General features: G+C 42.6%; 4 protein-coding genes across 5 annotated transcripts; 1 reads left to right on the top strand and 3 right to left on the bottom strand.

Moving 5' to 3' along the window:
• Positions 1–967: 967 nt before the first annotated feature.
• Positions 968–6,486, bottom strand: foxi3b (forkhead box I3b). Of its 2 annotated transcripts, XR_004615194.1 has the most exons (3): positions 5,677–6,486; positions 4,776–5,469; positions 968–1,012 (listed from the first exon to the last, which is right to left on the bottom strand). XR_004615194.1 is itself a non-coding variant. In XM_034598201.1 (2 exons), the coding sequence occupies exons 1-2, from the start codon at positions 6,275–6,277 to the stop codon at positions 4,892–4,894; spliced, it is 1,179 nt and encodes a 392-aa protein (XP_034454092.1). In that variant the 5' UTR covers positions 6,278–6,486; the 3' UTR covers positions 4,706–4,891. The 2 variants fall into 2 exon arrangements, 1 of the variants encoding a protein (XP_034454092.1); XM_034598201.1 differs by lacking the exon at positions 968–1,012 and having other exon boundaries at positions 4,706–5,469.
• Positions 6,487–7,215: 729 nt separating this feature from the next.
• Positions 7,216–8,252, top strand: syce3 (synaptonemal complex central element protein 3). Its single transcript, XM_034598204.1, has 3 exons — positions 7,216–7,364; positions 7,664–7,766; positions 7,875–8,252. The coding sequence occupies exons 2-3, from the start codon at positions 7,664–7,666 to the stop codon at positions 8,033–8,035; spliced, it is 264 nt and encodes an 87-aa protein (XP_034454095.1). The 5' UTR covers positions 7,216–7,364; the 3' UTR covers positions 8,036–8,252.
• A 7,639-nt stretch (positions 8,253–15,891) lies between these two features.
• Positions 15,892–18,591, bottom strand: LOC117769343 (protein Wnt-8-like). The gene is made up of 5 exons (XM_034598203.1): positions 18,503–18,591; positions 18,277–18,406; positions 17,735–17,860; positions 17,431–17,573; positions 15,892–17,323 (listed from the first exon to the last, which is right to left on the bottom strand). Exons 1-5 carry the CDS (start codon positions 18,515–18,517, stop codon positions 16,766–16,768), a joined length of 972 nt encoding a protein of 323 aa, XP_034454094.1. The 5' UTR covers positions 18,518–18,591; the 3' UTR covers positions 15,892–16,765.
• Positions 18,592–19,106: 515 nt separating this feature from the next.
• On the bottom strand, positions 19,107–21,243 carry LOC117769342 (protein Wnt-8a-like). The gene is made up of 5 exons (XM_034598202.1): positions 21,128–21,243; positions 20,845–20,983; positions 20,326–20,451; positions 20,090–20,232; positions 19,107–19,868 (listed from the first exon to the last, which is right to left on the bottom strand). Exons 1-5 carry the CDS (start codon positions 21,179–21,181, stop codon positions 19,302–19,304), a joined length of 1,029 nt encoding a protein of 342 aa, XP_034454093.1. The 5' UTR covers positions 21,182–21,243; the 3' UTR covers positions 19,107–19,301.
• Positions 21,244–23,371: the final 2,128 nt, after the last annotated feature.

Here is a 23,371-nt window from a genome sequence, read left to right as displayed (position 1 = left end):
CACTCACTGCCGTATTGTCTGGACTGTGGGACACTGGGATGCTCTGCAGTATTGAACAAAGAAGGACCTGAGACATTTGTACCTGTACCTGGAGAGATTTGATGAGATGTGGTGCTAAGTGGGACGTTTTCTCTTTGGACAACGGCTGCTCGACATTCGTGATGGAAACGTAGGGGAGCGTCTGAATATATGGGGATTGTGGAGAAATATTTTGTAGAGCAGTTTTAATAGGATCAATAGCTTCTTGATTGGACAGCTGCTAATTCAACAATCTGGCGATTTTCAAAGTAAGAGCGTTTCATGTGTGTTTAACAGCCAGCATAGCTGAGGGGAAATGTACCAATTCCAGCTTTTTCCACTGACCTTTACAGGACACACACAAAAAGAAAAGGTTGTTCAATGACTTCAGGACCAAGAGCAAGGTGTTTCATTCTTTCATCACCTCCATGCGTGTGTCTGGATGTTTATACAATAACAGCATGCTGGGGATGCAGCGCTGGAGCACTGGGCATGACGACATGTCTCCAGGCTTGATGTTCTCTGCTGCCGTTTACTAAACAGCCTTGATAGGACATGACTGTTTTAGTAAATACAGAAGGCGCGTGTGTGTGTGTGTATGTGTGTGTTTTGGGTTGATTTGGTACCAGAACAGTTAGCTCTCCGTTCAGGTAGCAGTTATCCAAAGAGTGAGGGATTGCCCTCCGATCACTTTTAGGGGAATCAACTGGAACAGATTTACAAACGTCTTTATCCGACACACAGCGAGGTGTGACATGTTTTTTTCTTCTTCTTACAGAGATATAATCACTTAAAAACACAGATATCCCTCATGCAGAACGAGCTCTGGTATAATCGTTCCCTGTCTGAGTTTATATTATAAACATCAAACCCTTTTACGCCCTCCACTGCACCAACGCGTACGCACACGCACACATAAACGAATATGTGTGTGTGTGTGTGTGTGTGTGTGTGTGTGTGTGTGTGTGTGTGTGTGTGTGTGTGTGTGTGTGTGAGAGTGAGGGCGCATTCCGTTAGTCCGACAGGTGTGTGGAAGACCGCCACGAGCCAGGCGGCAGGTGGAGATGAGAATTTATAGATTTTAATTGTATCACCCTGTTGAGCAATAATTCCACTGCCCGAGGCGAGGAAGGTCTATAGCTACAGCAACATGTGATTGATGGATGCTGTGCTGGGCTCCCCTCAGTCATACAGACACTTGTGGGCTCCACGCTACATGAGTATTAGCTTTCACTAGAATGCTTTTTGAGTGCTTTAAAAGGGGAACTGGTAACAGGTAAGACTGTCTAGACAAGAGAGTGTAGAAGAAATACCAGGTTGAAGAAGAGATACAATACCTTGATTTTCTATCAAGTTTAACAACGTGAGAAATCGGTGGACAAGGTAACCCTCCACATGAAGAATAGATCTGCTGCAAAGAAACCGACAAACGGACTAAGGGAAGTTCCCGAAACATCGAAGTGTGCATTGTGTTGTGAGATACAAGAAAAGCAAATTGACTTTGGTTTCAAGGAGTCGGTAAAGTAAATCCCTCAGGTTTTTTTCCACGTCTTATCTGCAAATCTCCATCTGGATTACAGCATTCTGCCCCCCTCCTAAAACCTTGTCATCCCCGTTCGTGGCGTGATAACAGTTACAAATTTGCATCCATCTGAAACTGTCTGAATAAGAGAGCAGAAGGTGGTATCTGCTGTTAATGAAGACAAAAGCCCTGTGATGTTTTTGTTGGCAGATACACTCCAGGATCGGCAGAGGCCAGAGGCCACCCCTGCTCTTAATGTCAAATTTTTCACCTGCTTAAAAGTCTCAATATATATATAGAAAAAAACAAAGACTGGTAAATTGCTTTGTTCACGTTTCATAGTACCAAGACTACTTCAGATGGAGTGATGATATGCTGGAAAGCTGAAATCCAGTACTTACTGTACTTTCTCTTTTGTCTCCCCTCTTCAAAGTAATCCCCCCTTTTTTCTTCTTCCCCTGATCCGCTCTGCAAGTATCTGTAGCTAAAGATATTGTATTTGCTTATGAATTTGGCATAGACATAATTACCTGAATTAGCTCTGAGATTTATGGCACAGTTTGAGACAGAACACCTCAATCAGATATGTCTGCAAGTCTGGCATCGGCTAATAAAGCAGGACTTATGATCCATTCAACCTCATCACTTGCTTTGAAATCAGTTATGCAAATTTAGACAGGTTGGCCCCCTAATCTCCGACTAATACACTTTTTATTTTCTTCCAGGATGTCAAATTCCACTTGGTCTGGCTCTAAAGTGTGCTTACTTACTTACTTTCTGTTTTCTTTCTTTCCCCCCTTCTTTTTTTGTTCTTTCTTTCGTCCCCTCTCTCTGTGTTTAGTGTAAATGGCTGTCATGCTGCCCGTGTTTCAGGGTAAATAAAGGCCTAAGGCTGACACCAATCCAAGCATTTCTATTTATTTCAATAACATGCCCAGGATAACTGAAGAACTGAGGGGAAGGAAAGCTGCAGAAAAGTGAAAGTCACAGTTAATAAGTGTTTGGTTATTACAGTAACCAAAGCAGAACTAAACTATACCAAAAGTTGGTTGATGAGTAAATATACCCAATATGTATTATTCAGTGGTGAAATCCGGGACTCAAGTATATGAAATATAATGTTTAGATTACAGATAAACGTTAGATTATAATTGTATCACAACATATAGTTTTTTAAGATAAGCGATAAGATAAACTTAATTTTTTCCACACATCCGGGAAATTCAGTTGTTAAAGCACCAGGCAAGTCAAAATGAGATAGACAAGAGGATAAAGAAATATAAAAAGGCAATAGAATTAAAAAATTTTAAATAAAAAGATGCTAAGTATGTAAATTATATACACCTTTTCACTTAGTGGTTTGTATGAAATGTTATAAGTAAAGGGCAGTGGCACAGGATGATTGTATGAGCAAGTAGGAATCTGTTTTTCACATAAGAAAAAACGATTTTACATGAACACAAAAGTGCTAAAAGTTATTTTCTGTTAAAAATAGTGCAAATAGAGTAAGTAGACTGACATGAGCAGTGCAGTATTTCACTTTTCATTCCGGCCTGTAGCGTCTGCCCTCAGGTCCTAAAAAACTTCCAGACTCCTTTATCTTCTGTCCAAGTTAAAAGGGAACTAAAAGAGAACTAAACCAAGTGCAATAATAACCCACTGTGCAATGTTATCATGTGCGATGGTACTGTAAACATATACCTATCTGTTTTGAAACCCTTTGTTTTATTCTATTTATTGCTTGTGATTTCATATTTATGTATTAGACTGTAGTGTGTCTTCTTGTGTGTATGTTAAGTTCTGTATCTGCATGATGACAATAAAGACATTGAAACGAATAACAGACCACATGGATACATTCAAATATATTGTACAGGTTCTAGTTTCTTAAAGTGCACCTGAAATTTACATTACTCTCCAAGTCTGCTTTTACAAATGTATATTATAATTCAGATTGAACTTATACTGCATATTACTTTACATATTTTCCTTCTATAACCCTATTTGTACAATACACACGTTTCTCTGTGCATAAGACAATATAGCTATTTCTTTTGGCTGAATTCACTCCTGTTGCTTGAGCTGAATAATGTTGGTATTTGATGCACAGTTTGGACTCTCCACTGTCACATAACCATGTAATGGTGAAACTCATCGAGTAATTATGAATCAACATATTGTGAGTCATGTTCAGTCGCTGTGTTTATTCAGCACTCATTTCACACTTCAGCATCTTTACAGCCTTTCTGTTTTTTACAGTTGGTCCCTTCGCCCAAATAAAGCCGCCTGCATCCAGTCAGCTATATCTCTGTGCAGATCGTGTGACAGAGACGGAGCTCTGTGTTTAGCTTAGCCGAGAGAGAGGGAAAGCCTCTATGGGAATGTAGATTTTCACTGTTGAGCAGAACCAGTTAACTATCAATCACACACGGATCAGGTTTCACCGACACGCAGGATCTGCGCTGCTGGTCATCGCTTTTCTAGCAGGACTGTTTTCTGTCAGTAAGAACTTATTGTCTGTAACTGTCTCTCTCTAGGAGGGTGGGGGGCTGGTTGTAGATAAATCTTAGAGTAGCATCTGCTCCTGTTTATTTATTAATACTTAATATATAAAGAGGCAAAAAATGCAAAGGTTGACCTCTAAAAGATTTTATTCATAATAAAAAACACAAAATGAACAGTATACATCAACAATGCATTTTGTACACCAAGAAAACAACAATACAAATGTATAACGTTACATGACACATAAACATATTTACACTTATTCGTATATCAAACTACAAGACTGTTAGTTCATCGGATAGTTGAACTAAGCAGTAGAACTCATTTTTATTTCACCTTGTTATATTTCTAGGGAAGCCACTGACTACACAACATGTCGTAGACAATGGTGTAATTTAACTACTCCTCTAAATGTGCTGCCTGAGCATTGTGTGTGAGATAGCATCAGAGAATCCCAGATAACAGTGTGGAATGGCCTGGTGTCAGCAGATCAGATCTGGAATCTGTTAATAATGAGTCAGATCTGATAGAGAGCGCCTCTGGATTGAATAAAAGCTGACTGAGGATCTGATAGAGAGGCTGAGTGCGGTTTCAGGGAGTGACACTCGTTGCTCCGCCGCGGCTGACTCAGCTGTTCCTGTGAGAATCAAAGTCTTTTTACTCCGGTGTCACACGCTGTCGTGATCTCAACTGTCGCAGTCAGCGCAAACATACTCTGTGTGTGTGTGTTTGTGTGTGTGTGTGTGTATTGTCTTTCACTGCTCTAAAAAACACAAGTAACCAGACAGGTACACTTTCCCATTGAGTGTCTTTTAAAAACAAACTTTCCCCCTCTTAATTGTCTGATCAAACTTCTGTGCCCTCGCGATGGTAGATGATCCCTGACGAGCCCAGCATAGGGTAGAAATGCCCATTTGAGCTGTTGTACTGGCTGAGGATGGGGCTTGAGTACCCTAAGGAGGAATGGGTGGGTGAGGAGGAGAGCACAGGGGGAGCAGACACTTGTGGTACCCACTCTGAGCCGACCGAGTTGGGGGAGTAGCTGCTGAAGCTTCCGGGTTGTGTGGGCCTAAGAGACCCATCTAAAGGCAGGTTAATCTGCAGCGGCCTGCTCAACCCGTCACCTCCCACCTCATTAGCTGCGCCGGAGGTCACTCCAGACATCTCAGACAAGAAGCTGCTCAGACACGGTGCGGGACCCGATGACGAGGGGGACGGGATCCTGTCCGGTGAGGCGGAGATGTTAAGGGCAGGGTTTCCAGAAAGTTTGGGGCTGCCCCTCTCACTGTCACCTGACTCTGGAGCCCCCGAACTGCCTTCACCTCCAGGGAGGATGTCAGACTTTCTCTTCCTCTTGCGGCGGAAGTTTCCGTTGTCAAACATCTTTTCACAGTTTGGGTCAAGCGTCCAGTAGTTGCCCTTTCCTGTGATATCAAGGAGGAGAGTTGTGAGATTCAGTTAAGATTTTAAAACTGGGCAAACAAGATACATCACACCATGGAAATTACAGCAATATAATCACACAGCACTTGAAATGAAGTGAATTAATCATATAAACCAATTTCTGTTAGAGAGAATTATTTAAAACATCAGAATAAATAAAAAAGGACGTTTGAATTATAAAATTTTACCTGGATCATCCTCGTCCCGGGGTACTTTTTTGAAGCAGTCATTGAGTGACAGGTTGTGTCTGATGGAGTTCTGCCAGCCTGCTTTACTCTTGTTGTAGAAAGGGAAATTGTCGGCGACATACTGGTAAATCTGACTCAGTGTCAGTCTCCTGTCGGGCGCTCCGTGGATGGCCATGGCAATGAGAGCCGAGTAGGAGTACGGGGGCCTGACCAGCTTCATCAGGTCTTCTTGTGAGGGCAGAGAGAACCAGCTCAGCTCCCCTCCTGGGCCCCCAGCTCCGGCCGGACCCAGGTAAGGCCTCTGCATGCCGTAGTGCTGAGGCACAAAGGGGGGGCCGGGGTTACCGGACGGGCCGGCGGTGGCCAGGTATGGCGGCGTGTTGATCCCGGAGCCGTTGAACCAGAGGTAAGGGTTCGGTGTGGAGGTGGCGTAGTCGCTCAGGTCGTAGGAGGTCGGAGTGGTGCGCTGAGGACTCGGCAGCGACGGAGGAGGGTAGTAACAGTCGCTGTACATGCTGAGCTCAGGGGGCTCCTGTCCGAGGCTGGGGAACTGAGGGCCACACCGAGGAGGAGACTGGCCCTGGGCTTCAAATGAAGACATTGTCAAGTTCTTTCTCACCCTTCTGCTGCAGATGTTCTTCCTTTTGATATCAAACTGATTTTGTGGCCCCTGAGAGTTCCTTGTTCACTCCTCTGTGAGTATTTGAATGTGAGTTGATCCAAGTAATGCTCTGAAAGCTTCCCAGTGGTAGACTTATCTTCCCCAGCCCTTGCTTGTCTGTTTGCCCTTGGTTTATGTCAAGATGTCACCTGTCACACCGGCTTTATCTGTTTCCCTGGAAACGCCCCATCTCTTTTGATTGGCTGCTCTCTCAGGTGAGCTCTCTCAGTTTTTCCCCTGTGTCAGCTACTTCAGTCACTCCACAGGTTTTTTCAGCCACAATCAAATTATTTTCCACAACATGCTGTTACTCAAACATTATTAATAATTACTAGTCGGTGTACTGTAAATGGAGGCTGTAGGTTTGGACTTTTTCCAAAGAAAAATAAAAGAGTATACTTTTTCCCTTTTTTCATGTCAGCCCTGCTATAATGGAGATACAGATTAGTCTCCATAAAGGTGCACAACCTGTCCAGTCTTTCCTTCTTTTATTTATCTAGTTAAAACAATTATGATAAATTAACAATTATTAGTTTTTATCAAGTTTTTATCTATATAACTTTGTCTTTTTATCAAGACAAAGTTATAGAGATATTATTGTGACCTCTTTATGGCAGGAGAAATATGACAGAAGAAGGAAAAGCTGAGCGCAGTAGGAACAGCATTGTCACTACACTATTCAGTATCATCGGGTATAATATTTTATTAATACAATAGTCTCTGTAGATGTAGGGGACTTTTAAACTTGCATATATGTTAGATAATATTTTTACAGAATTCCACATGTTAGCCGATAAGAAATAATACATTTTGATCATAATATTATTGCCAATACAGTGTTTCTTACCTCTAAACAGTCCTGGTTGTGGGTGAATGGATTTAAACAGTTGCGTTGAAATCACGACACGTTACATCCGGTTACAGTTGAAATAGAGAACGCGCAACACGTCGGTGATTTCCCTCAGGTTCTCGCGAGAACTCCCCGCTCCACAGATTTGACCGTTTCTCCGAAGAAAAGCTTTGTAACGTAAGTTTGGATGAACTTTTGAATGAAATAACAACCCGTCGCCTCCCTGGCTGTTCATACAAACTCCAGCCTGTACATGGGGACGCGGGTGGTTCTTGGTGGTTCAACGTTTAATCGGTTAAACTCCGAAGTTTAGATTAGCTTCCAATGCTAGCCCCCATAGCTAACAGACGGCTGCCCTCACCCGTCACTGTCGGCTAATCAGCGGCGCTGTCAGCTAGCTTCGATTAGCTCGTTAGTAGCCTGTTTAATGGACTGACGGCTTGATACAAAATAAAACATGTCGGCTTGTAATTTAGATGGCCGACTCATCCCCCGAGCGTCTTCAGGCGGACAAGGACGACGTGTTGGAGCTGAACAACGATTTAGAGAAGATGACAGAATGCGTTGAAAACATGTCAGGTGAGTGACTCGCTGCTTTCACCGCAGCGTCAGCGTGAGCCTCCGTGTCGTGTTACGGGGATTCGGGTGTATTTGACGAGTCTTCGCATTGATGTCGTCCACCTGCAGTGCAGTTGACCTGGATGGCCTACGACCTGGTGGCCCTGCGGACCAGCCCCGAGCTGGGGGCCCTCCTGCGGGGGCAGGAGGAGGCGTATCACCGCTGCAGAGCCGCTGTGTGCGGAGACCGGAGCCAGGAGCCCGAGCTGGAGGACCGGGCTCAGATCTGATGTTGTTCTCCAGCTCACTGCTGAACTGAACTGAGACAAAGGGAGTGAAGCTGTCAAAGCAGAATTGGATTCAAATGTTATTGTGTTTTGTTCAAGTAAATATTGTAATTGCTGTGGCGATCTTATTGTTAAGGGGGAAGCAGGAAGTTCGATGTAACTGCTTCTGACTACATTCAAATAAATGTATATTTAAAAAAACACGTTTTATTCAGTAATGTAGACTGTAGTATTTTGATTTACAAACAGTTGATGTTAAGTAACTAAGTCATTTGATTTATGCACCTTGTTAAAGTGAATAAATAAAAAACATAAAATTACGACTGTGGACTGTTGTTTTTTTAGATAGACCTCTACTTTTACCTTGCTAATGTCCCTTTTATTGTATATTTGACTTAAAATTTGAATGTTTGACCTTTTTTATGCAGTTTAATGTTTATTGTAATTGCGTTTTTACCTGTTTTGTTCTTGTGTGATTATTTTTCAGATGGAAAACACGGAGAAAACCAGAGAACAAGCTCCCTCCTCCGCCTACATCGATGTGGAAATCATACTGAAAGGGCTGGACTCCATGTCTAACTGTATGAATCAACTGGCATGTATGTATAAACTGTTTTATCCCCATCCACGCCCTTTATAACATTGTCAGTCAGATGACCGTGATGATTTACAAATATGCAAAGCGTATGATGTTATCCCAGATCTGAAACATGATAGTCAAAAGTGAGTTATTGTACAGCTGCGCAGCTTAGCCTTTTCTTGTAGGTGTCAGTGGCGCAGACGTACATGATGCTACATGATGTCTGTCAGATCGCACCCTGCTGATGGGTAGATAGGAGTAACTGTAGGATTTAACACTCGTTGCTTTCCATCATGCCATTTGATGTGAGGTGTGATGTTGCAACTTCTTTTTTTTTTTGCCATGGGGGACAGATGTGGGCAAAGAGGCAGTCAGAGCAATCTTCTTATCATGTTGTCGTAATTATAACTGTGCACTCACTTTGAACTCACAGGCTGGAAACAAACACCAGAGCTTGGTCCAAAATACAACTTTTTAAAGGGAAGGATTAGATTTACTGTGACACTTCATGCTTTGTCTCTTCTTCACAGTTTATTGTCTTGGCAGTTTTTACAAAAGAGATACATCTTCTCACTTGTACTGAGACAAAACAATACAAGGAGTTCTCTGACAGTTACCAGTGTATCTGTTGCTGCTTGTTTTACTTTCAGTTAGTTTGCAGGATGAAACTGGCAGATTACTTTTGGATACAGAAGCACAATTGATGGTTTCAGGGAAATAATATACATTACCAATATCCCAATGATGTATTGTGTATCAGTCACACATATTTTCTCTTTGAAATAACTGAAGAAATTCAGAGGAACGCAGCATACTTAATTCAATTTATTTATCCTTTATTTAAGTCAAACATATAATCTGACATAAGTACAGTAACAATATAGGTCCCATTGAGATGCATACCTCTTCTGCCAGGGAGACCTGGTCAAGAAATGGTCAGCAAATATAGGTTTCTTGTTTTAAAATATAAGCAGAGACGGATAAAACAAACAAAATATGATAGAACACAACAAAAAGATTATGTAGCACGTGTTTCTTTCAGGCTGTTTGCTGTTGAGTGCTATAATCATTGATGTTTATAATCACATTGCAAAACCTTATATGTTTTGCAATGTGCCTTTTGGGCATCTGAGAAGTGACAGCATTGTAAAACATGATCTTTGTTTTCCGCCTGCAGTGAAAACCCAGCTGAAGCAGTGTGATCTGATCGTTTGTGTTGGCTCTCCTGACAAGCTGCCTTGTCTGAAAAAACCAGGCGGCACCGAAGCAGCGGCTGCCAGCTTGACCTGAAACTGAAGCATGAAGAACAGAGGTAATGTTGTGTGTCAGGAGGACATAGTTTCATAGATTATACAGATCATCACCTGCGTAAAAAGCCTTTCTTTTTCTGTAGTTCTATTTACCCAAAAATACCCCAAATAACAACAACCTTTTACGATTTAGACATTTTTTGGGGGATATTCTTAAAAAGGTTTCCGAACAGGGCACATATATGCATGTGCACAAATTAGCAAACGGAAACACTACAACACACAAACACCCACATTAGGGCTGGTGCTGGTCAGAGTCCCGCAGGGTGCAGCAGACTACATTGGCTCTGCGCCTTAGAGATCCGGTCTGTGGCATCAGTGAGCAGCAGCGGTGTATGAGTATGTGTGTGTGCGTGTGCGTGTGCGGGTGTGTGATGGGTAATCATCTCCTGCACCCCAGGGAAACTCTGCAGCACGGCATACAAAAAGAGATGACAGGGGCCTAATGACGCAGCGCAGCAAGTCTGCATCAAACGCTCTTCGAGGCTATTTCACAACATATGAACTTTAAAGTTTACTTTGAACTCACTGGCATTTTCCCCTCATTCTAACAATGTAGATACACAGTAAATTTTTCACAATTACTTTTTTGTTGTTGAGGCCAGTGCCAAAGGAGTGGGATTCTCTTGGTTACGGATTTTAATGTTGTAAACCTTGACTTCAGGGGGATTTTAGCAGAGCCTTTAGAGCTCTCCCTAACCACAAATGCTCTGCCCCAGATACACATTCACACACACACACACACAATCAGTTGTGGTCCCAACAGCACATTTGTGTATATGTGTAGGTTTGTGATTCTGCTGCAGAAGAAGGATGAGCTATGTGAGACTGTGGGAGGCAGCTCCTGACCTTGTTCAACTCTCTGAAAGCAACTCCAGCTTGATGTCTGCTCACCTCTCCAACTGGAACCCAAACCCTGGATGAAGCATAAATCATTCATAGTAAGGACTAAAACAACTCCAAGGTTGTCTCTGAAATACAGAAATGTGTTTTTAAAAAGTTGCTGTTGTATAAGAAATGTTACTCAGATATTCTTTGTTACTCAGCCCAGGGAATAAAATGCCGTCTCTTGATTTCTCACACAGCCAATAAAAGGGCTCGTCTACGTCTCTGTACAACGTCGCCATCTGTTGTTTCCTTTGCGCAAATGCTTAACATGTGATTGCACAGTCAAGTTCACCCTTAACAATCCTGTATACTCTTCTGTAAGCGAACTATACATAGAAATTGTGGTTCAGCTTTTGATTCTCACCTGGTTTTGCTCCTGATATTGAATTGTTCATCATAGCAGGTTGTGTTGGCACTGCAGAAGGTGGAATGAGTTTATTTGATCTGGTAGCAGACAGATGAATAACTAAAATACAGCAATATTGAAAACTTAAAAAAAGATATTTACAAACTTGCATATTTGCATTACCCAGGATGCATTGCTTGCTTGAGTCATAAATTGTTTAAATGGCCAGTTAGACATGTCTCTGGGTTTGGAGGGCCTTGTTTGAGCTAGTAGCCTTGACAGCGCTGCCCTCTTGTGGAAACCATGGATTGTGTGAAACAGAAATGTGGTGATATTGAGAAGATTTAGTTGTTTATCTGTTTCAAACACAACATAATTAGCAGCATCTACTTAAGTTTAAAGGGTCTTTCTTTTTTTAATGGTTTGGTCTGGTTGTCCAGGCTTCTTGCTCCTGTCAACATGCAGATGGAACTGACTGGCTGGTGTTAACGCAACCAAACCAAATATCTGAGCTGAGAACAAATCCAAAGAGCATTATTACCTTCAATACACAGCTTCTGCTAAAAAAAAGTTTATTCCTGGCAGGAGAGGATTTGGATGTTTTGAAGTCCTTTCAGCAGAGGATGTTTCATGAACTGGATCCTCTTGCACACAACAAATAAATTGGCAAAATGCACACTGGGTCTGGTTTGGAAGTGAAAAGCAGCAGATCTACAGAGATGTTCCTTCATATGACTGCAGTTCTTTGTGCACACCACCGTGATTTCTTTCTGTTACGTCTGGAGGGAAAGCCCTGATGTCAGGCTTCTCTTAGGGGGCGAGGTGGCTTCAAGTAGTCATCTTCCTCTTCTTCCTGCTCGTAGTCATTAGCATCGATATTATTGTCCTCAGCACAAGTGATGAGCGTGAAGGCAACTATCATAGAATGCGGTTTGTTAATAATTCATTTTGTTGCATACAGAGCAATATTTAACTTTAATTTGCAATTTAAAAATGTGTTGAGTTTATACAAATAAATGGCCAGTTTAATAATAGTTGTAGCTTTTTACTTACAAACTCCTAAACTTCTTCATCCTTTACAAATACTGTAAAATACACAGTACAAAAATTGTATTTCAGTGGCATAGTTGGATTTAAGTCTTCTTTGCTGTGTTGTGGAGACCTTTGTGCTTTTCTGAACAAAATATACATGTGAATAAATATGAATATGTCCTATAGTTGTGCTCGTTTTTGTTGATTTCATGTTGGATCTTGGTATTTATTCTCGACCATTAAGAACATTAGATACAATTATTAATTATGACAGTACCACTCTGGCAGCCCAGTGCCTATTATACAAAACCAAAGACTAGAAACAACCATGTCTGTAATGTCATCCATATGTTCACAATGAACCTTTATGCCTTCAGACATTGGCTGATTGGTTATTCAATATTTGTTGTTATAAAACTGTTTGGTATCAATGGTATAAACATATTTTTAGGTAGACTCACAAAGAACACATGAAGGTCACCCACAGGTATTTGCTGCATAATGCAGATTATAATATTATTAAAAAAATAGAAGAAACCACTGAATTACAATCGTAGAATAACAAGTTTAAACATGTTTGAAGAAATAAGTTTAGATAGACTTACCCTTAACTCCTCTTCTGTCTCCTTTCATCAGTACTTTGTCACAGCCTGGAAATTTAAGCTGGGGTCACCAGATGTCAGACACTTAGAGAAGACATGTTGTACGGGACTGTTTAAGATGAATGTTTTAAAAGATTAAACCACAAAACTGGGATTTTATTTTCTCTGCTAGGGAGGCAATGTTTTCACCCCTGTCTGTTTGTTTGTTTGTTTGTTAGTTGGTTCATATGTATGTTTGTTTATAAGCAAGATTACACAAATACAACTGAATGGATTTCCACGGATTTGTTATGTCAGAAAAGAACCCAGTAAATATTTGTATGGATTCAGATCAGGGGGCAGATCCAGGAATATTTTTTTCAGTTTCTTTAATATTGTAAAATTGGCCGATTTTCATCATTGTCACAGTTTTCCCAGGGAATAATTAATTGATCTTGATGGAGAAAAAAAGTGTGTGTGTGTGTGTGTGTGTGTGTGTGTGTGTGTGTGTGTGTGTGTGTGTGTGTGTGTGTGTGTGTGTGTGTGTGTGTGTGTGTGTGTGTGTGTGTGTGTGTGTGTGTGTGTGTGTGTGTGTGTGTGTGTGTGTGTGTGTGTGTGTGTGTGTGTGTGTAATTTGGTGCAATTTGATTGAATTCTAGGGGATTGTTGGCCTCCACTGAGTGACATTCTAGTTAGATATGTCTCGATTTGAAACATCTTTTCTACTCACTGTCTTGTAGTCAGCGAGACTTTGTGGATTCCATTGCATCACCTCCTCTTCAGAGGGAACATTGTTTAAACTCTTGCTTTCTTTCATATAAAGAAAAAACGAGGGTCTTCTTGACAGCGGGGCCTTTTTTTGTTTTGCTGCAGGCTAAAAAAACTGTTCATCTTGTAGTCTTGAACATATCTTTATAAAAGCTAAGTTTAGAGCGACCTCACTGCTCTCTACATAATCACACTTGTGTTGTGTTATCGTGTTATGCACCATGTATGAAAGTGTGTGCGCACTCTGCAAAGAATGTCTATCTAAACATGGTTTCCTTTCACATGGATATGCAACCACATGCGCAAAGCTGTGGTGGTTGTGTGGAGTCTGCTCTGCTGAGTCTACTGCTTTTCTGAGTGGTGTTGTGATTTCAAACGCGCTTCTTATTCTAATTCGTAGCAAGGCGACATTGGAGGCCGCGTCAGATCTTGTGTCCCAGCCGCAGCCTGTCCCGTGTCAGGCCTCTTGGCATCTCACACCCAGGTGAGAGAGGAGGGGAGAGGGGAAGAGGGGATGATCAATCACGCTCAGATCCCCCCAAGACCCCCAGGCATGTCTGGGTGAATACATGACTCCTCCTGGGGGGTCCTTGTAGGCGATCATCCACCCTCCCACTGTTTTCCTCTTCTGTCCTGATTGGGAAACATACCCCCAATGGAAGACAACAATCCTGCCTCTGTAGTGGAGGCCTGAACATTATGGTATCACTGTAAAGCCACTTTTAGGTTTAAATAATCCTAAAACTATAATATTAAGCAGCAGAACATTTTATAAAATGTTGCCTAAAGAACTGTTACTGTTAAATGTCTCTACTTTTTAGGAAACTGTTTTTTTTTCAGCAGAAATTAATGACACAACAGATGTGGTCATCTCACTTGCATCATATGGGGCCAATATGGAACCAATAATGTACCCAGTGGAGAGCAGAGATAAGGGGCGGAGCGGTGAGGGGCCTCCAGTGGAGCTAAACCTTCATTAACACACAGCAGGATAGCATGGGAAATACAGGACGTCCCCAGGAGCAAACAGACAAATGGAGAAGGATGGGAGTGAGGGTCTGTGAGAGTGTTACCTGCTCCTTCAAAATACATTCACCCCTCTACTCATCGTTTAGTAGGAGTTTGGTGTGTTTCTTATACAGTTCATGTGTTTTCTTAAACAAGTGCTTGTGGACTGATGTCATCTTTTAAAGACCACAAGCAGTATTGACCCAACTGGAGCTTCCTCGACCAAATTGTTGCTTTTATTCTTAGGGATGTGTTGACTCCAGATCTATAATGAAATGATAACAGTGGTTGTGTCGCGTTTGTTTTTGTTCTTGTTCGATTGTTTGTTTATTTGTTAGCAGGATTAGGCAAAAACGACTGAATTGATTTCCACCCATGTTGGCTGGATGGGGGCCTGGGAAGAACCAATTACATTTTGGTGTGGATACTGATTCTTTAACTGTTTTACAACAAATAAATCAAATACTGTTACCAGACCTTTTTTCTTTCAACTTTCTACTATAAGACCGAGACACTCGTGTGGGATTGCTCGGCCTTGGCTGAGATATGAACCATTCTATGCTGTAATTACACCAAAGGTTATGTGGTGTAATTTTCCGGGGTTTTTTGTCAGTCTATTGGATGGATTGTTGCAAAACGTTGCAGATGGATGTGGTGAAACAAATGAGGCACATTTAGGGAACTTATCTGTGAGTGTGTGAGATTTGGTGCAGCTTTATTGAATTTACTCTTGGGCCTTGGTGGATGTATGCACTCTGAGTCACTATGCCCAAACAGGACTTCTCTGACTTTATCGATGCTTCAGTTCTCAATATGGTGTCTCAAGATGATGTATAATTTGGTCACCTAAATCACAAAGGTTATGTTTTCCCCTGTGCCCTGTTTGTTTCTTACTTACTTATCGATTTCCATCAAACTTGGTGTATTTAGAGAATAGGCCTATTTTGGTGTGAATGTGCATCAAGGATTAGATCCAGCAATATTTTTTTCTCTTTTATTATATATATGTTATGAGACTAATTCTGTCTATATAAAAAGATAGATGTACTTTATTTATCCCAAATTGGGAAATTATTGAGCTCAACAGGAGCTGCTGTAACAGGCTCCCGCATGGTGCCTTTGTTATACTATACAGACCAATACAGACAATATATGATATTTCTTTCTTTATATTTACTATTGGGCATTGTTCTGCATTGGTAGAGGTATGTGATCTATAGAGTGCAATTCTAGTTCATGCTGTAATCTCTCACTTTAGCTTGTTGTTTACTGCTTCCACAGTAACTGATCTGTAAAGACTTGTAACCAGCCCCCTCCCCCCTTGTCTGTTAGACCCCCCCCCCGCCCCCCCCCAAGGCATGGACCCCCTGATGAAGGCAATATCCATGCCATCACTCATTTAGCTGAGTCAGTGACAGATTTATGACACGTCCAGCTGAGAGTAAGATTTTTGGGAGATACAGGGGGTAGAGGGGATAGTAGGAGGGGGAATGAATGGCTCCTTCAGACACAGATGGTGGGCGGAGAGGAGGCTTCTCTCAGACCTAATTCCCTGCAAATTATAAGATTAGAAAATAAACCCCATCCATGGAATGTGAGTCAGGCTTGTTTCCCTTGGATATACAGTGTAATAACTGGACCTCAGTAAGACCCTGTTTTTTTGCTGTTTGGGCATTTTTTTCCTGTGACAGTTTGTCAATGTGTTTCCCCCTCCAGCTTTGATGTGTTGTGATTTGCATTTGCCTGTGGGATGTGACCGCGTCTGCGGATTATCAGGCCAAATACCCTCCAACTGGAAGGTGGAAATACTTCCCCTAATTTGTCTTTCAAAGCTTTGCTGCTCTTTTGAATGAAATCAATACACATTGACATCAAAGTGGTAGTGGTGGATCAACCCTGGATCAACACCTTGGTGAAGGTGTGAAATGCACCATGTTTATCCATGTAATCCTCTGTTAAGTGTATTCAGTCCATTCTTATTCTAACAGACGAGTTGTGTGCATGCGGGATTTATTAAGTAAAATAATTCCTGTCGACTGGAATGAAACGTTGCACTCAGGACTCTTGTTTTAGATTTTTTTTATTTATTTATATAAAGTGTTCATAAATAGAAACTCAAGTCTTTATACAAGTGGACATGGAAAAAAATGATAGAAAAAGTGCAAACAGAGGTTAAACAACTGTAACGTATAAAACGCATTCATAGGATTTATGTTTTGTTCATTTGGGTCCACGGTGTCTCCGTCTGTAGCCGTGTCCGTCCCCAGCCTCCCTCCGGGCGCACACATGTTTCACCATGACCTGGGAGCAGTCCTCACAGTTCACCTTGCAGCACCAGTGGAATTTGCAGTTGCAGCTGCTCACCACCTCCGTGCGCCTCTCCTCCACCCTCAGGCCGCACTCATGGCACAACCGGCGGCAGCTCCTCCTCTCCCACTGGGTCAGCCCGTCCCCGTGCTGCAGGCACTCCCGGCCCTCGGTGCCATACAGGCCCAGGCTCACGTTCCTCCTGCAGTAGTCCGGGGAGTCCTCCAGGTAGATGAGCTCCGTCTTGTCGATGCTGCCGAACGCGTCCACGATGGCCCCGCGGCTGTCCGCGCTGTTGCCGGCCCTTATGCGCTTCTTGTCGATGTCCAGCTTCTGGGCCTGACTGTGCTTCATCTTCAAGTAGTTGCCGGTCTCTCTGAAATCTGACAGCTGCGTCCAGCAGGTTTGGACACTGCAGCTCTCGGACATGCCATGACACCTGCAGATGCGCTTCATTGTTGCCTTCACAGCCTGTAGGAAATCAGAGACACTAAATCAAATGACTGCAGACAACTTCAAACTTTGCAGTGTCAGATGAGTGATTGTGGTGTTTGTGTGTGTGTGTAAGTGTAACTCACCAGTCGTCCGGCCTCGTTGTTGTGCAGGTTGACAGCAGCTCTGGAGTCCTGACCTGTCTCCTGCGCATCCACGTACTGTTTGGAAACCCTCTCCCCGAAATCCACGTTATCACTGCAGCCACCCCACAACCAGCCACGACCACCTGAACACACACAATAATATCACTGGAAATCAAATCACCAACTTAAAACCCCATAGAACATAGCACAAACTGAAATGCATACAATTATCACAAACAAAATTGTGTTTAAACATGCTCGATACATTTGAATTATTCTGATTAATATGGGCTTTAATCCTCACCAATTTTTCCGTTCTTTGACACATCACAGCCACAGTTGTCCAGGTCTCCCAGGCTGCAGTTCCTGGTCAGTGTGTACATGACCCCTGCTGCACTGATGGCGTGGATGAAGGAAGTCTCTCTGGTGGCTGTCAGTGAGGGGAAATGAACAGTCATATATTTATCGAATGAAGGTCAAAGACATGTTAAACTTTAATTAATTAGATTACTATTAAAAAAAATAATTAATTTGTTTTGCAAGCATAGCAAATACTGTTACTGCAACTTTGTCTTAAAAATACACACATTTCTAATGGTCTTATTGTCTAATTAATGTGATGCAGATCTGTAATGTACCTACATTCATATTAATGGGACCGTATTCAGCCAATGTTAGTGTTTCCATAACCTACTGTACTACTGTACATGTTTCCTGTGTATTATCCAAACAATAAGACACATTTTACGCACGAATGTTTGTTTTTTTTCCTTTAACTTACTGACGTGCAAACACAGCTCACCAATCACCTTCCATATTTACTGGAAATTAATTTTCTCAACCTACCGCGTCTCAGGCCTTTGAGCTGCGTGGCGCTGTCCGGACAGTTCCATTTATCCCACGCAAACTGTTGCTTGCACTCCTCAATCCCGCTCAGAGCGCCCACCTGCACGCTCCTGGCGTAGGTCAGATAGGCCTGCAGGGGAGGCAGTGACCGTTTTTATTTTATGATCGAAACACATTTAGAATTGTTACCCTCAACCTTCCAGCATAATAACAATTCTCTATTTACCTTAGGGCCCGTCATAAGAAAGTTACTGGCCACCCTGAGACGATGGAGATAGAGGATAAAAAAGGATCAGCCCACATTCAGCTCAAACAACATATATAAAAGATGCAAGCAAATAAGAAAGTATCTTACCAAGTGTGTCCTGGACAAATTTTGCATAAAAGAGCAATCAGCCAAAGTAATAATTGCACCATTTTCATCTGTTGGCCCTCAAAAGCAGAGAGATCCAGTTATTTTGACCCTGCGCTGAGAAACTTTCTCTCTTAATGAATGAAGGACAAATGGGACTCTTGTGCTTTCTCGCTCTTGGTCCGAGGAAGCTGATTGGCTGACGGGTTCAGGAAACGCCTTTATGCGCACTTCAAAGGGTGGCGTTATAGGGGACAGTTTATTTTCTACCCCTGTAGGATATGGCACCAGGGCACTAATACACAAATAACGGAATCACTGAAATACCAGACGGAGTCAAACATATTACAAAAATATTTATTTCATTTTAAGTACATAGGCCTACAAAATATTAGAAGTTTTAGACATCACAAAAGACAAACGCAACAAATCCGAGAAATGACCCCCAAGCACCAACATAAACCAGTTAGGAAGTTTTTCTCTCATGATACATAATTAGATTTATATACAGGATCAATTCATTACAGATAAAGTGCATTAAAAGGCTTCAGCAATGTGATAGTTGAAAATAACATTATTATAAATCTGTACAAAGCTTATTGGTGTCAATAATGTTGTGAGAGCGGAAAAGTGATGAGCACATTGACTCAGAAGTCTCTGTAACAAATGGCGATCACTGCCTGCGCCCACGGGGCCTGCGCCTCGTTTTATTATGTGGTTTCTTCCCGCTTTCTTTACGCGCGCAGTAATATTTGGTAACAGTTTGCGTGCATTTCTCGCACCTCACCGTGCAGCACCAGTGGAACTTGCAGTTGCAGCTGCTGACGACCTCGATGCGCTTCTCCACCACCCGCAGGCCGCATTCGTAGCACAGCCTGCGGCAGCTCTTCCTCTCCCACTGGGACATGTTCTGGTTGCCCTTCAGACACTCCCGCCCCTCGGTGCCCTGGAAGCCCACGCTCCTGTTCTTGACGCAGTAGTCCGGGGAATCCTCCTGGTAGATGAGCTCCGTGCGTGGGATTCCGCGAAAACCGTGCGTGATGGCTCCTCGGTTGTCCGCGCTGTTCCCAGCCCTCGCGGGCTTCTTGTCCATCTCCAGTTTCTTTGCGTTCTCGTGCTTCATCTTCAGATAGTTCCCAACCTCTCTGAAGTCGGCCAGCTGCATCCAGCAGGTCTGGATGCTGCAGCTCCCGGACACTCCGTGACACTTACAGGCTCTTCTCATTGTGCTTTTGACCGCCTGCAGAGACAGTGAGGGAAGAGAATGTAGTTATCAGACTTGCACAACCTTTCTTGTCTTTCTTTACGTGTGTAAACTCGTGCCTAAATGTTGATAACATGAGATATTTATTATATCGATATTACAAAAATAAAACTTTTCCTCCTCCGAGGTTCACTACATCATTAATTAAATTAATGTCAAGTTAAAGAAACTCCAGTAGCAGTAACATCATATCTTACCAGTCTGCCTGCCTCGTTGTTATGCAGGTTGACTGCTGCGCGCGAGTCATGCCCGTCTTCCAGCGCGTCCACGAACTGTTTGGAGATCTTCTCACCAAACGCCGCATTATCACTGCAGCCTCCCCAAATCCATCCTCTGCCTCCTGGTGAATAGAAATACACACTGTTATTCAATTCAAACAAATAAAAAGTCACACAATTATTTCTAACAGTAAACAGACCCAGCTTGAAATTACCTGTCTGTCCAATTCTGGAGTCATCGCAGCCACAGTTGTCAAAATCCCCCATGCTGCAGTTCTTGGTGAGCGTGTACATCACTCCGGCCGAGCTGATGGCATGTACAAAAGAAGTCTCCCTTGTGGCTGCAATAGTTGACAAAGAAAGCAAACCCCGATGTTACACATTGCTGTCAAATCATATTTGTCGCCATAAATAGCTGCTCATAAACTGTGCGTAAAAGGCGCGTAAACCATGCGTAAAGGCATTTCTGGAGACGAATTCTATAACCATTTTTTAGTATTTTGGCTGTTTCTGCAGTGTATTTCCGCAGAGAATTTAACTTAATGTTTGTGGCTCTTCTCCATGGAGCTTAGAGCGCGCGGTGAGTTCCAGCACCGTCTGTGCATTGAAGGATAAGCTTCACGCGAGAGCGCATCAGACAAGCTGCGCGATGCTGGAATTCAACTCATCACCGCACCACCCCGCAGCACTATGTTATGCACATGATACAGATATGCAGATAAAAAATGTCTTACCACTTCTGAGGCCGTTGAGTGTGGACAATTGGAGCGTGCTCTCTGGGCAGTTCCACCTCTCCAAGGCGAACTGGTGTTTACACTCCTGTATTCCACTCTGCGCACCCACTTGCACACTGCTGGCGTAGGTCAGAAAAGCCTTGAGAGAGAAAGCAAATTCTGTTGTTAGTTGTTGTTGTATAAAAATATGCATCTACATTTGCAAAGCACCTGATATATTTGAGCTGGATATTATAAGTCACAACGTGCCAAATTAAAAAAAAAAGGACGGGAATGTATTTACCTTTGGTCCAGTCATGAGGAAATTATTCACCGTCCTATAAAGGAAACAAAACATCCAGGTTTATCCCAGATCACCATGCCACCAGAACACACACGCACACACACACTACACTGTAGTATTTTGAATTAAATCTTCCAAAAGAAAACAACATACCAAGCTAATGCAAACTGAAGGTGACAGCACATGCACAGAACCGCAGCTGTGAGGAGATAGAAGGGTCCCATAGCAGCTGTATTCCAAGCGGAGGCCTGCTTGCTCGTATCCCAGATGTGAATATGCCAAGAGCGAAGAAGGCAACTGAAGTTGTAGCCAGACCCCACGCTGATGATATTTATATGGCCTTGCCCCTTTGATTGACAGATTTGTCCTGCAGGTAACGTTTCACTGTGAAAATACGCCAACGACGACATTGATTGCTGCGTCCTATAGACAAATAGGAGCCGTCGGTGCATAAGTGCACTTCAAAGAAATGACGCAGACGGTTTAACAGCCCCTCATTCATTCATTCACCCATTCATTCACCTGTCTTTCCCAGGCTTTAAGCCTTATACAATTTCCCCATGAATGGAAACATATATCTAGTGGATGAGTATATTGATGATGCGGGAACATATTGGACAAATACAACAGATCCTCAATCATTTAATTGTAAGGTTATTAAGGGCAAACAACACTGTGTCTCTGAAAATCTATCACCAAACACTGGACACACGATATTATACTATTTTAATAAGGTATATTGGAAAATTAGCCTCGAGTTAATTGTTGTGAGAGGATGTGAGGATTTTCAGTGAAGCTGGCTTTTGCACAGAGGCCACAGACACTGCATAACTCTGTCTTCTCCAAACGGGCCCGCGCATTGCGCGTCATGGCGCACTGAATGCAGCACTGAGGCCTCATGTGTAGTTGGAAGCGTTTGGGAAATGGCACCAGCGTCCCGGGGGGAGAGACGGTGACTGAGAAGCCATAAAGTCTTTCAGGGCCTGACAGTATATAGTCATGTAAATATTCCCTCACACATCGGCGACATTGGCATCGTTGTGATAATAGGATAATAGATGTTTCCCCCAAGAAACAACATGGTGCGAAAACAGTCTGGAATTTACAAGAGCATAAACACATAAGAGCTTTAATGTTTCTGCCATTAAACAGTAAGTTGGTTTATTGGTGCGCTGTAAAATGTTTGTGCACGATGGGGTTTGATTTGCAGACTTCAAATTTAAAAACAAGAATAGATTGGTTTTCATATTGATCATGTGCGTAAAAGAAATCCAGGATCATCCAGCGTTTAATTCTGCTGATTATCTCATCATCAGCCAGTCATCATGTCGGTTTCTGCCATATACCATGATTTGACACGTTAGTGATTAACATTACAGCTTTTTATTAAATGGCTTACATTTGTCAAATCCCCCATTTAGCCACTCAAAATCCCTGAACACAACAATTCCACTCAGCGCCGTGGACAATAGGCGGAGGGCTGGGCGAGGTCCGCGTTGAAGTGGAGGTGAGGATAATCCCCACTAATTACATATCACCCACATTCACTCTGCGGTATGACTGAAACCTAGAGCCCCTCATCACCTGGCCGACAAATAATACGGAGCGATTAAAAATCAATCTGGGACGCTTCATAATTTGTCCCTGAGTGACTATTTTAATGGGTTAAATGAGCTAACAACGTGCAAACAATGGCAGCCTCTGCAGCTGGGCGTGTTTCTGCACTGGTCCGCTAAACATCGAAACTCTCACCAAGTGGGCTGTTAGGTTGCATTTAAAGAAATAGGTTTATTTTCACATCGTTAATTCCAAGGTGATCAGGAAAAAAAAATGGCTCAACTGTGAAAATAATAATTTAATGTAAATGTTATTGTCACCATTTAAAAAAAAATCAGTTCTAATAATGTAAACGCTCCATGTGGATTTTTACCTACATGCCACTTTTCCATGATGTGAATTCCAGCACAGCCTCAAACCTGACAGTCCTGTCGTCGGGGGTCAGGCCCTTTTGTGAGTTACACTGTGCTTACAATAACATGAGGTTAAACATGCAGGTTAATTAAATTGTTGTAACAGACATTTCGGACACGTCGAGGTGCGCTGATGCGTGATTTATGGCAGCGCGGAGTGAGAGAAATGGAGCAGTAAAGGCGCAGGAGGTGACAGTTTTGACAGAGTGGAGGGAGGGTGGCAGGTCTGGTGACGCCAGTCAGTCACACCAGCAAGCAGCGAGGTGGAGATTCA

The sequence above is a fragment of the Hippoglossus hippoglossus genome, chromosome 10 (assembly GCF_009819705.1).
Source record: "Hippoglossus hippoglossus isolate fHipHip1 chromosome 10, fHipHip1.pri, whole genome shotgun sequence".
In the NCBI taxonomy this organism is placed as follows: domain Eukaryota; kingdom Metazoa; phylum Chordata; class Actinopteri; order Pleuronectiformes; family Pleuronectidae; genus Hippoglossus; species Hippoglossus hippoglossus.
Note: the sequence above shows the minus strand (reverse complement) of the source record. Positions and strands in the feature narration are given on the sequence as shown.

Bases quoted from the DNA above. Each gene is read 5' to 3' on its own strand.
- foxi3b (XM_034598201.1), bottom strand. From the start codon at position 6,277: ATGTCTTCATTTGAAGCCCAGGGCCAGTCTCCTCCTCGGTGTGGCCCT. The intron at 5,470-5,676 runs GTAAAATTTTAT...TTGATATCACAG, and splicing joins CCGGGACGAGGATGATCCAG to GAAAGGGCAACTACTGGACG.
- syce3 (XM_034598204.1), top strand. From the start codon at position 7,664: ATGGCCGACTCATCCCCCGAGCGTCTTCAGGCGGACAAGGACGACGTG. The intron at 7,767-7,874 runs GTGAGTGACTCG...GTCCACCTGCAG, and splicing joins ATGCGTTGAAAACATGTCAG to TGCAGTTGACCTGGATGGCC.
- LOC117769343 (XM_034598203.1), bottom strand. The intron at 17,861-18,276 runs GTAGGTTGAGAA...CCTCACTGACAG, and splicing joins GCTCAAAGGCCTGAGACGCG to CCACCAGAGAGACTTCCTTC. The intron at 17,324-17,430 runs GTGAGTTACACT...GATTTCCTACAG, and splicing joins ACAACGAGGCCGGACGACTG to GCTGTGAAGGCAACAATGAA.
- LOC117769342 (XM_034598202.1), bottom strand. From the start codon at position 21,181: ATGTTTTGTTTCCTTTATAGGACGGTGAATAATTTCCTCATGACTGGA. The intron at 20,452-20,844 runs GTAAGACATTTT...CAACTATTGCAG, and splicing joins ACTCAACGGCCTCAGAAGTG to CCACAAGGGAGACTTCTTTT. The intron at 19,869-20,089 runs GTAAGATATGAT...CTGTCTCTGCAG, and splicing joins ACAACGAGGCAGGCAGACTG to GCGGTCAAAAGCACAATGAG.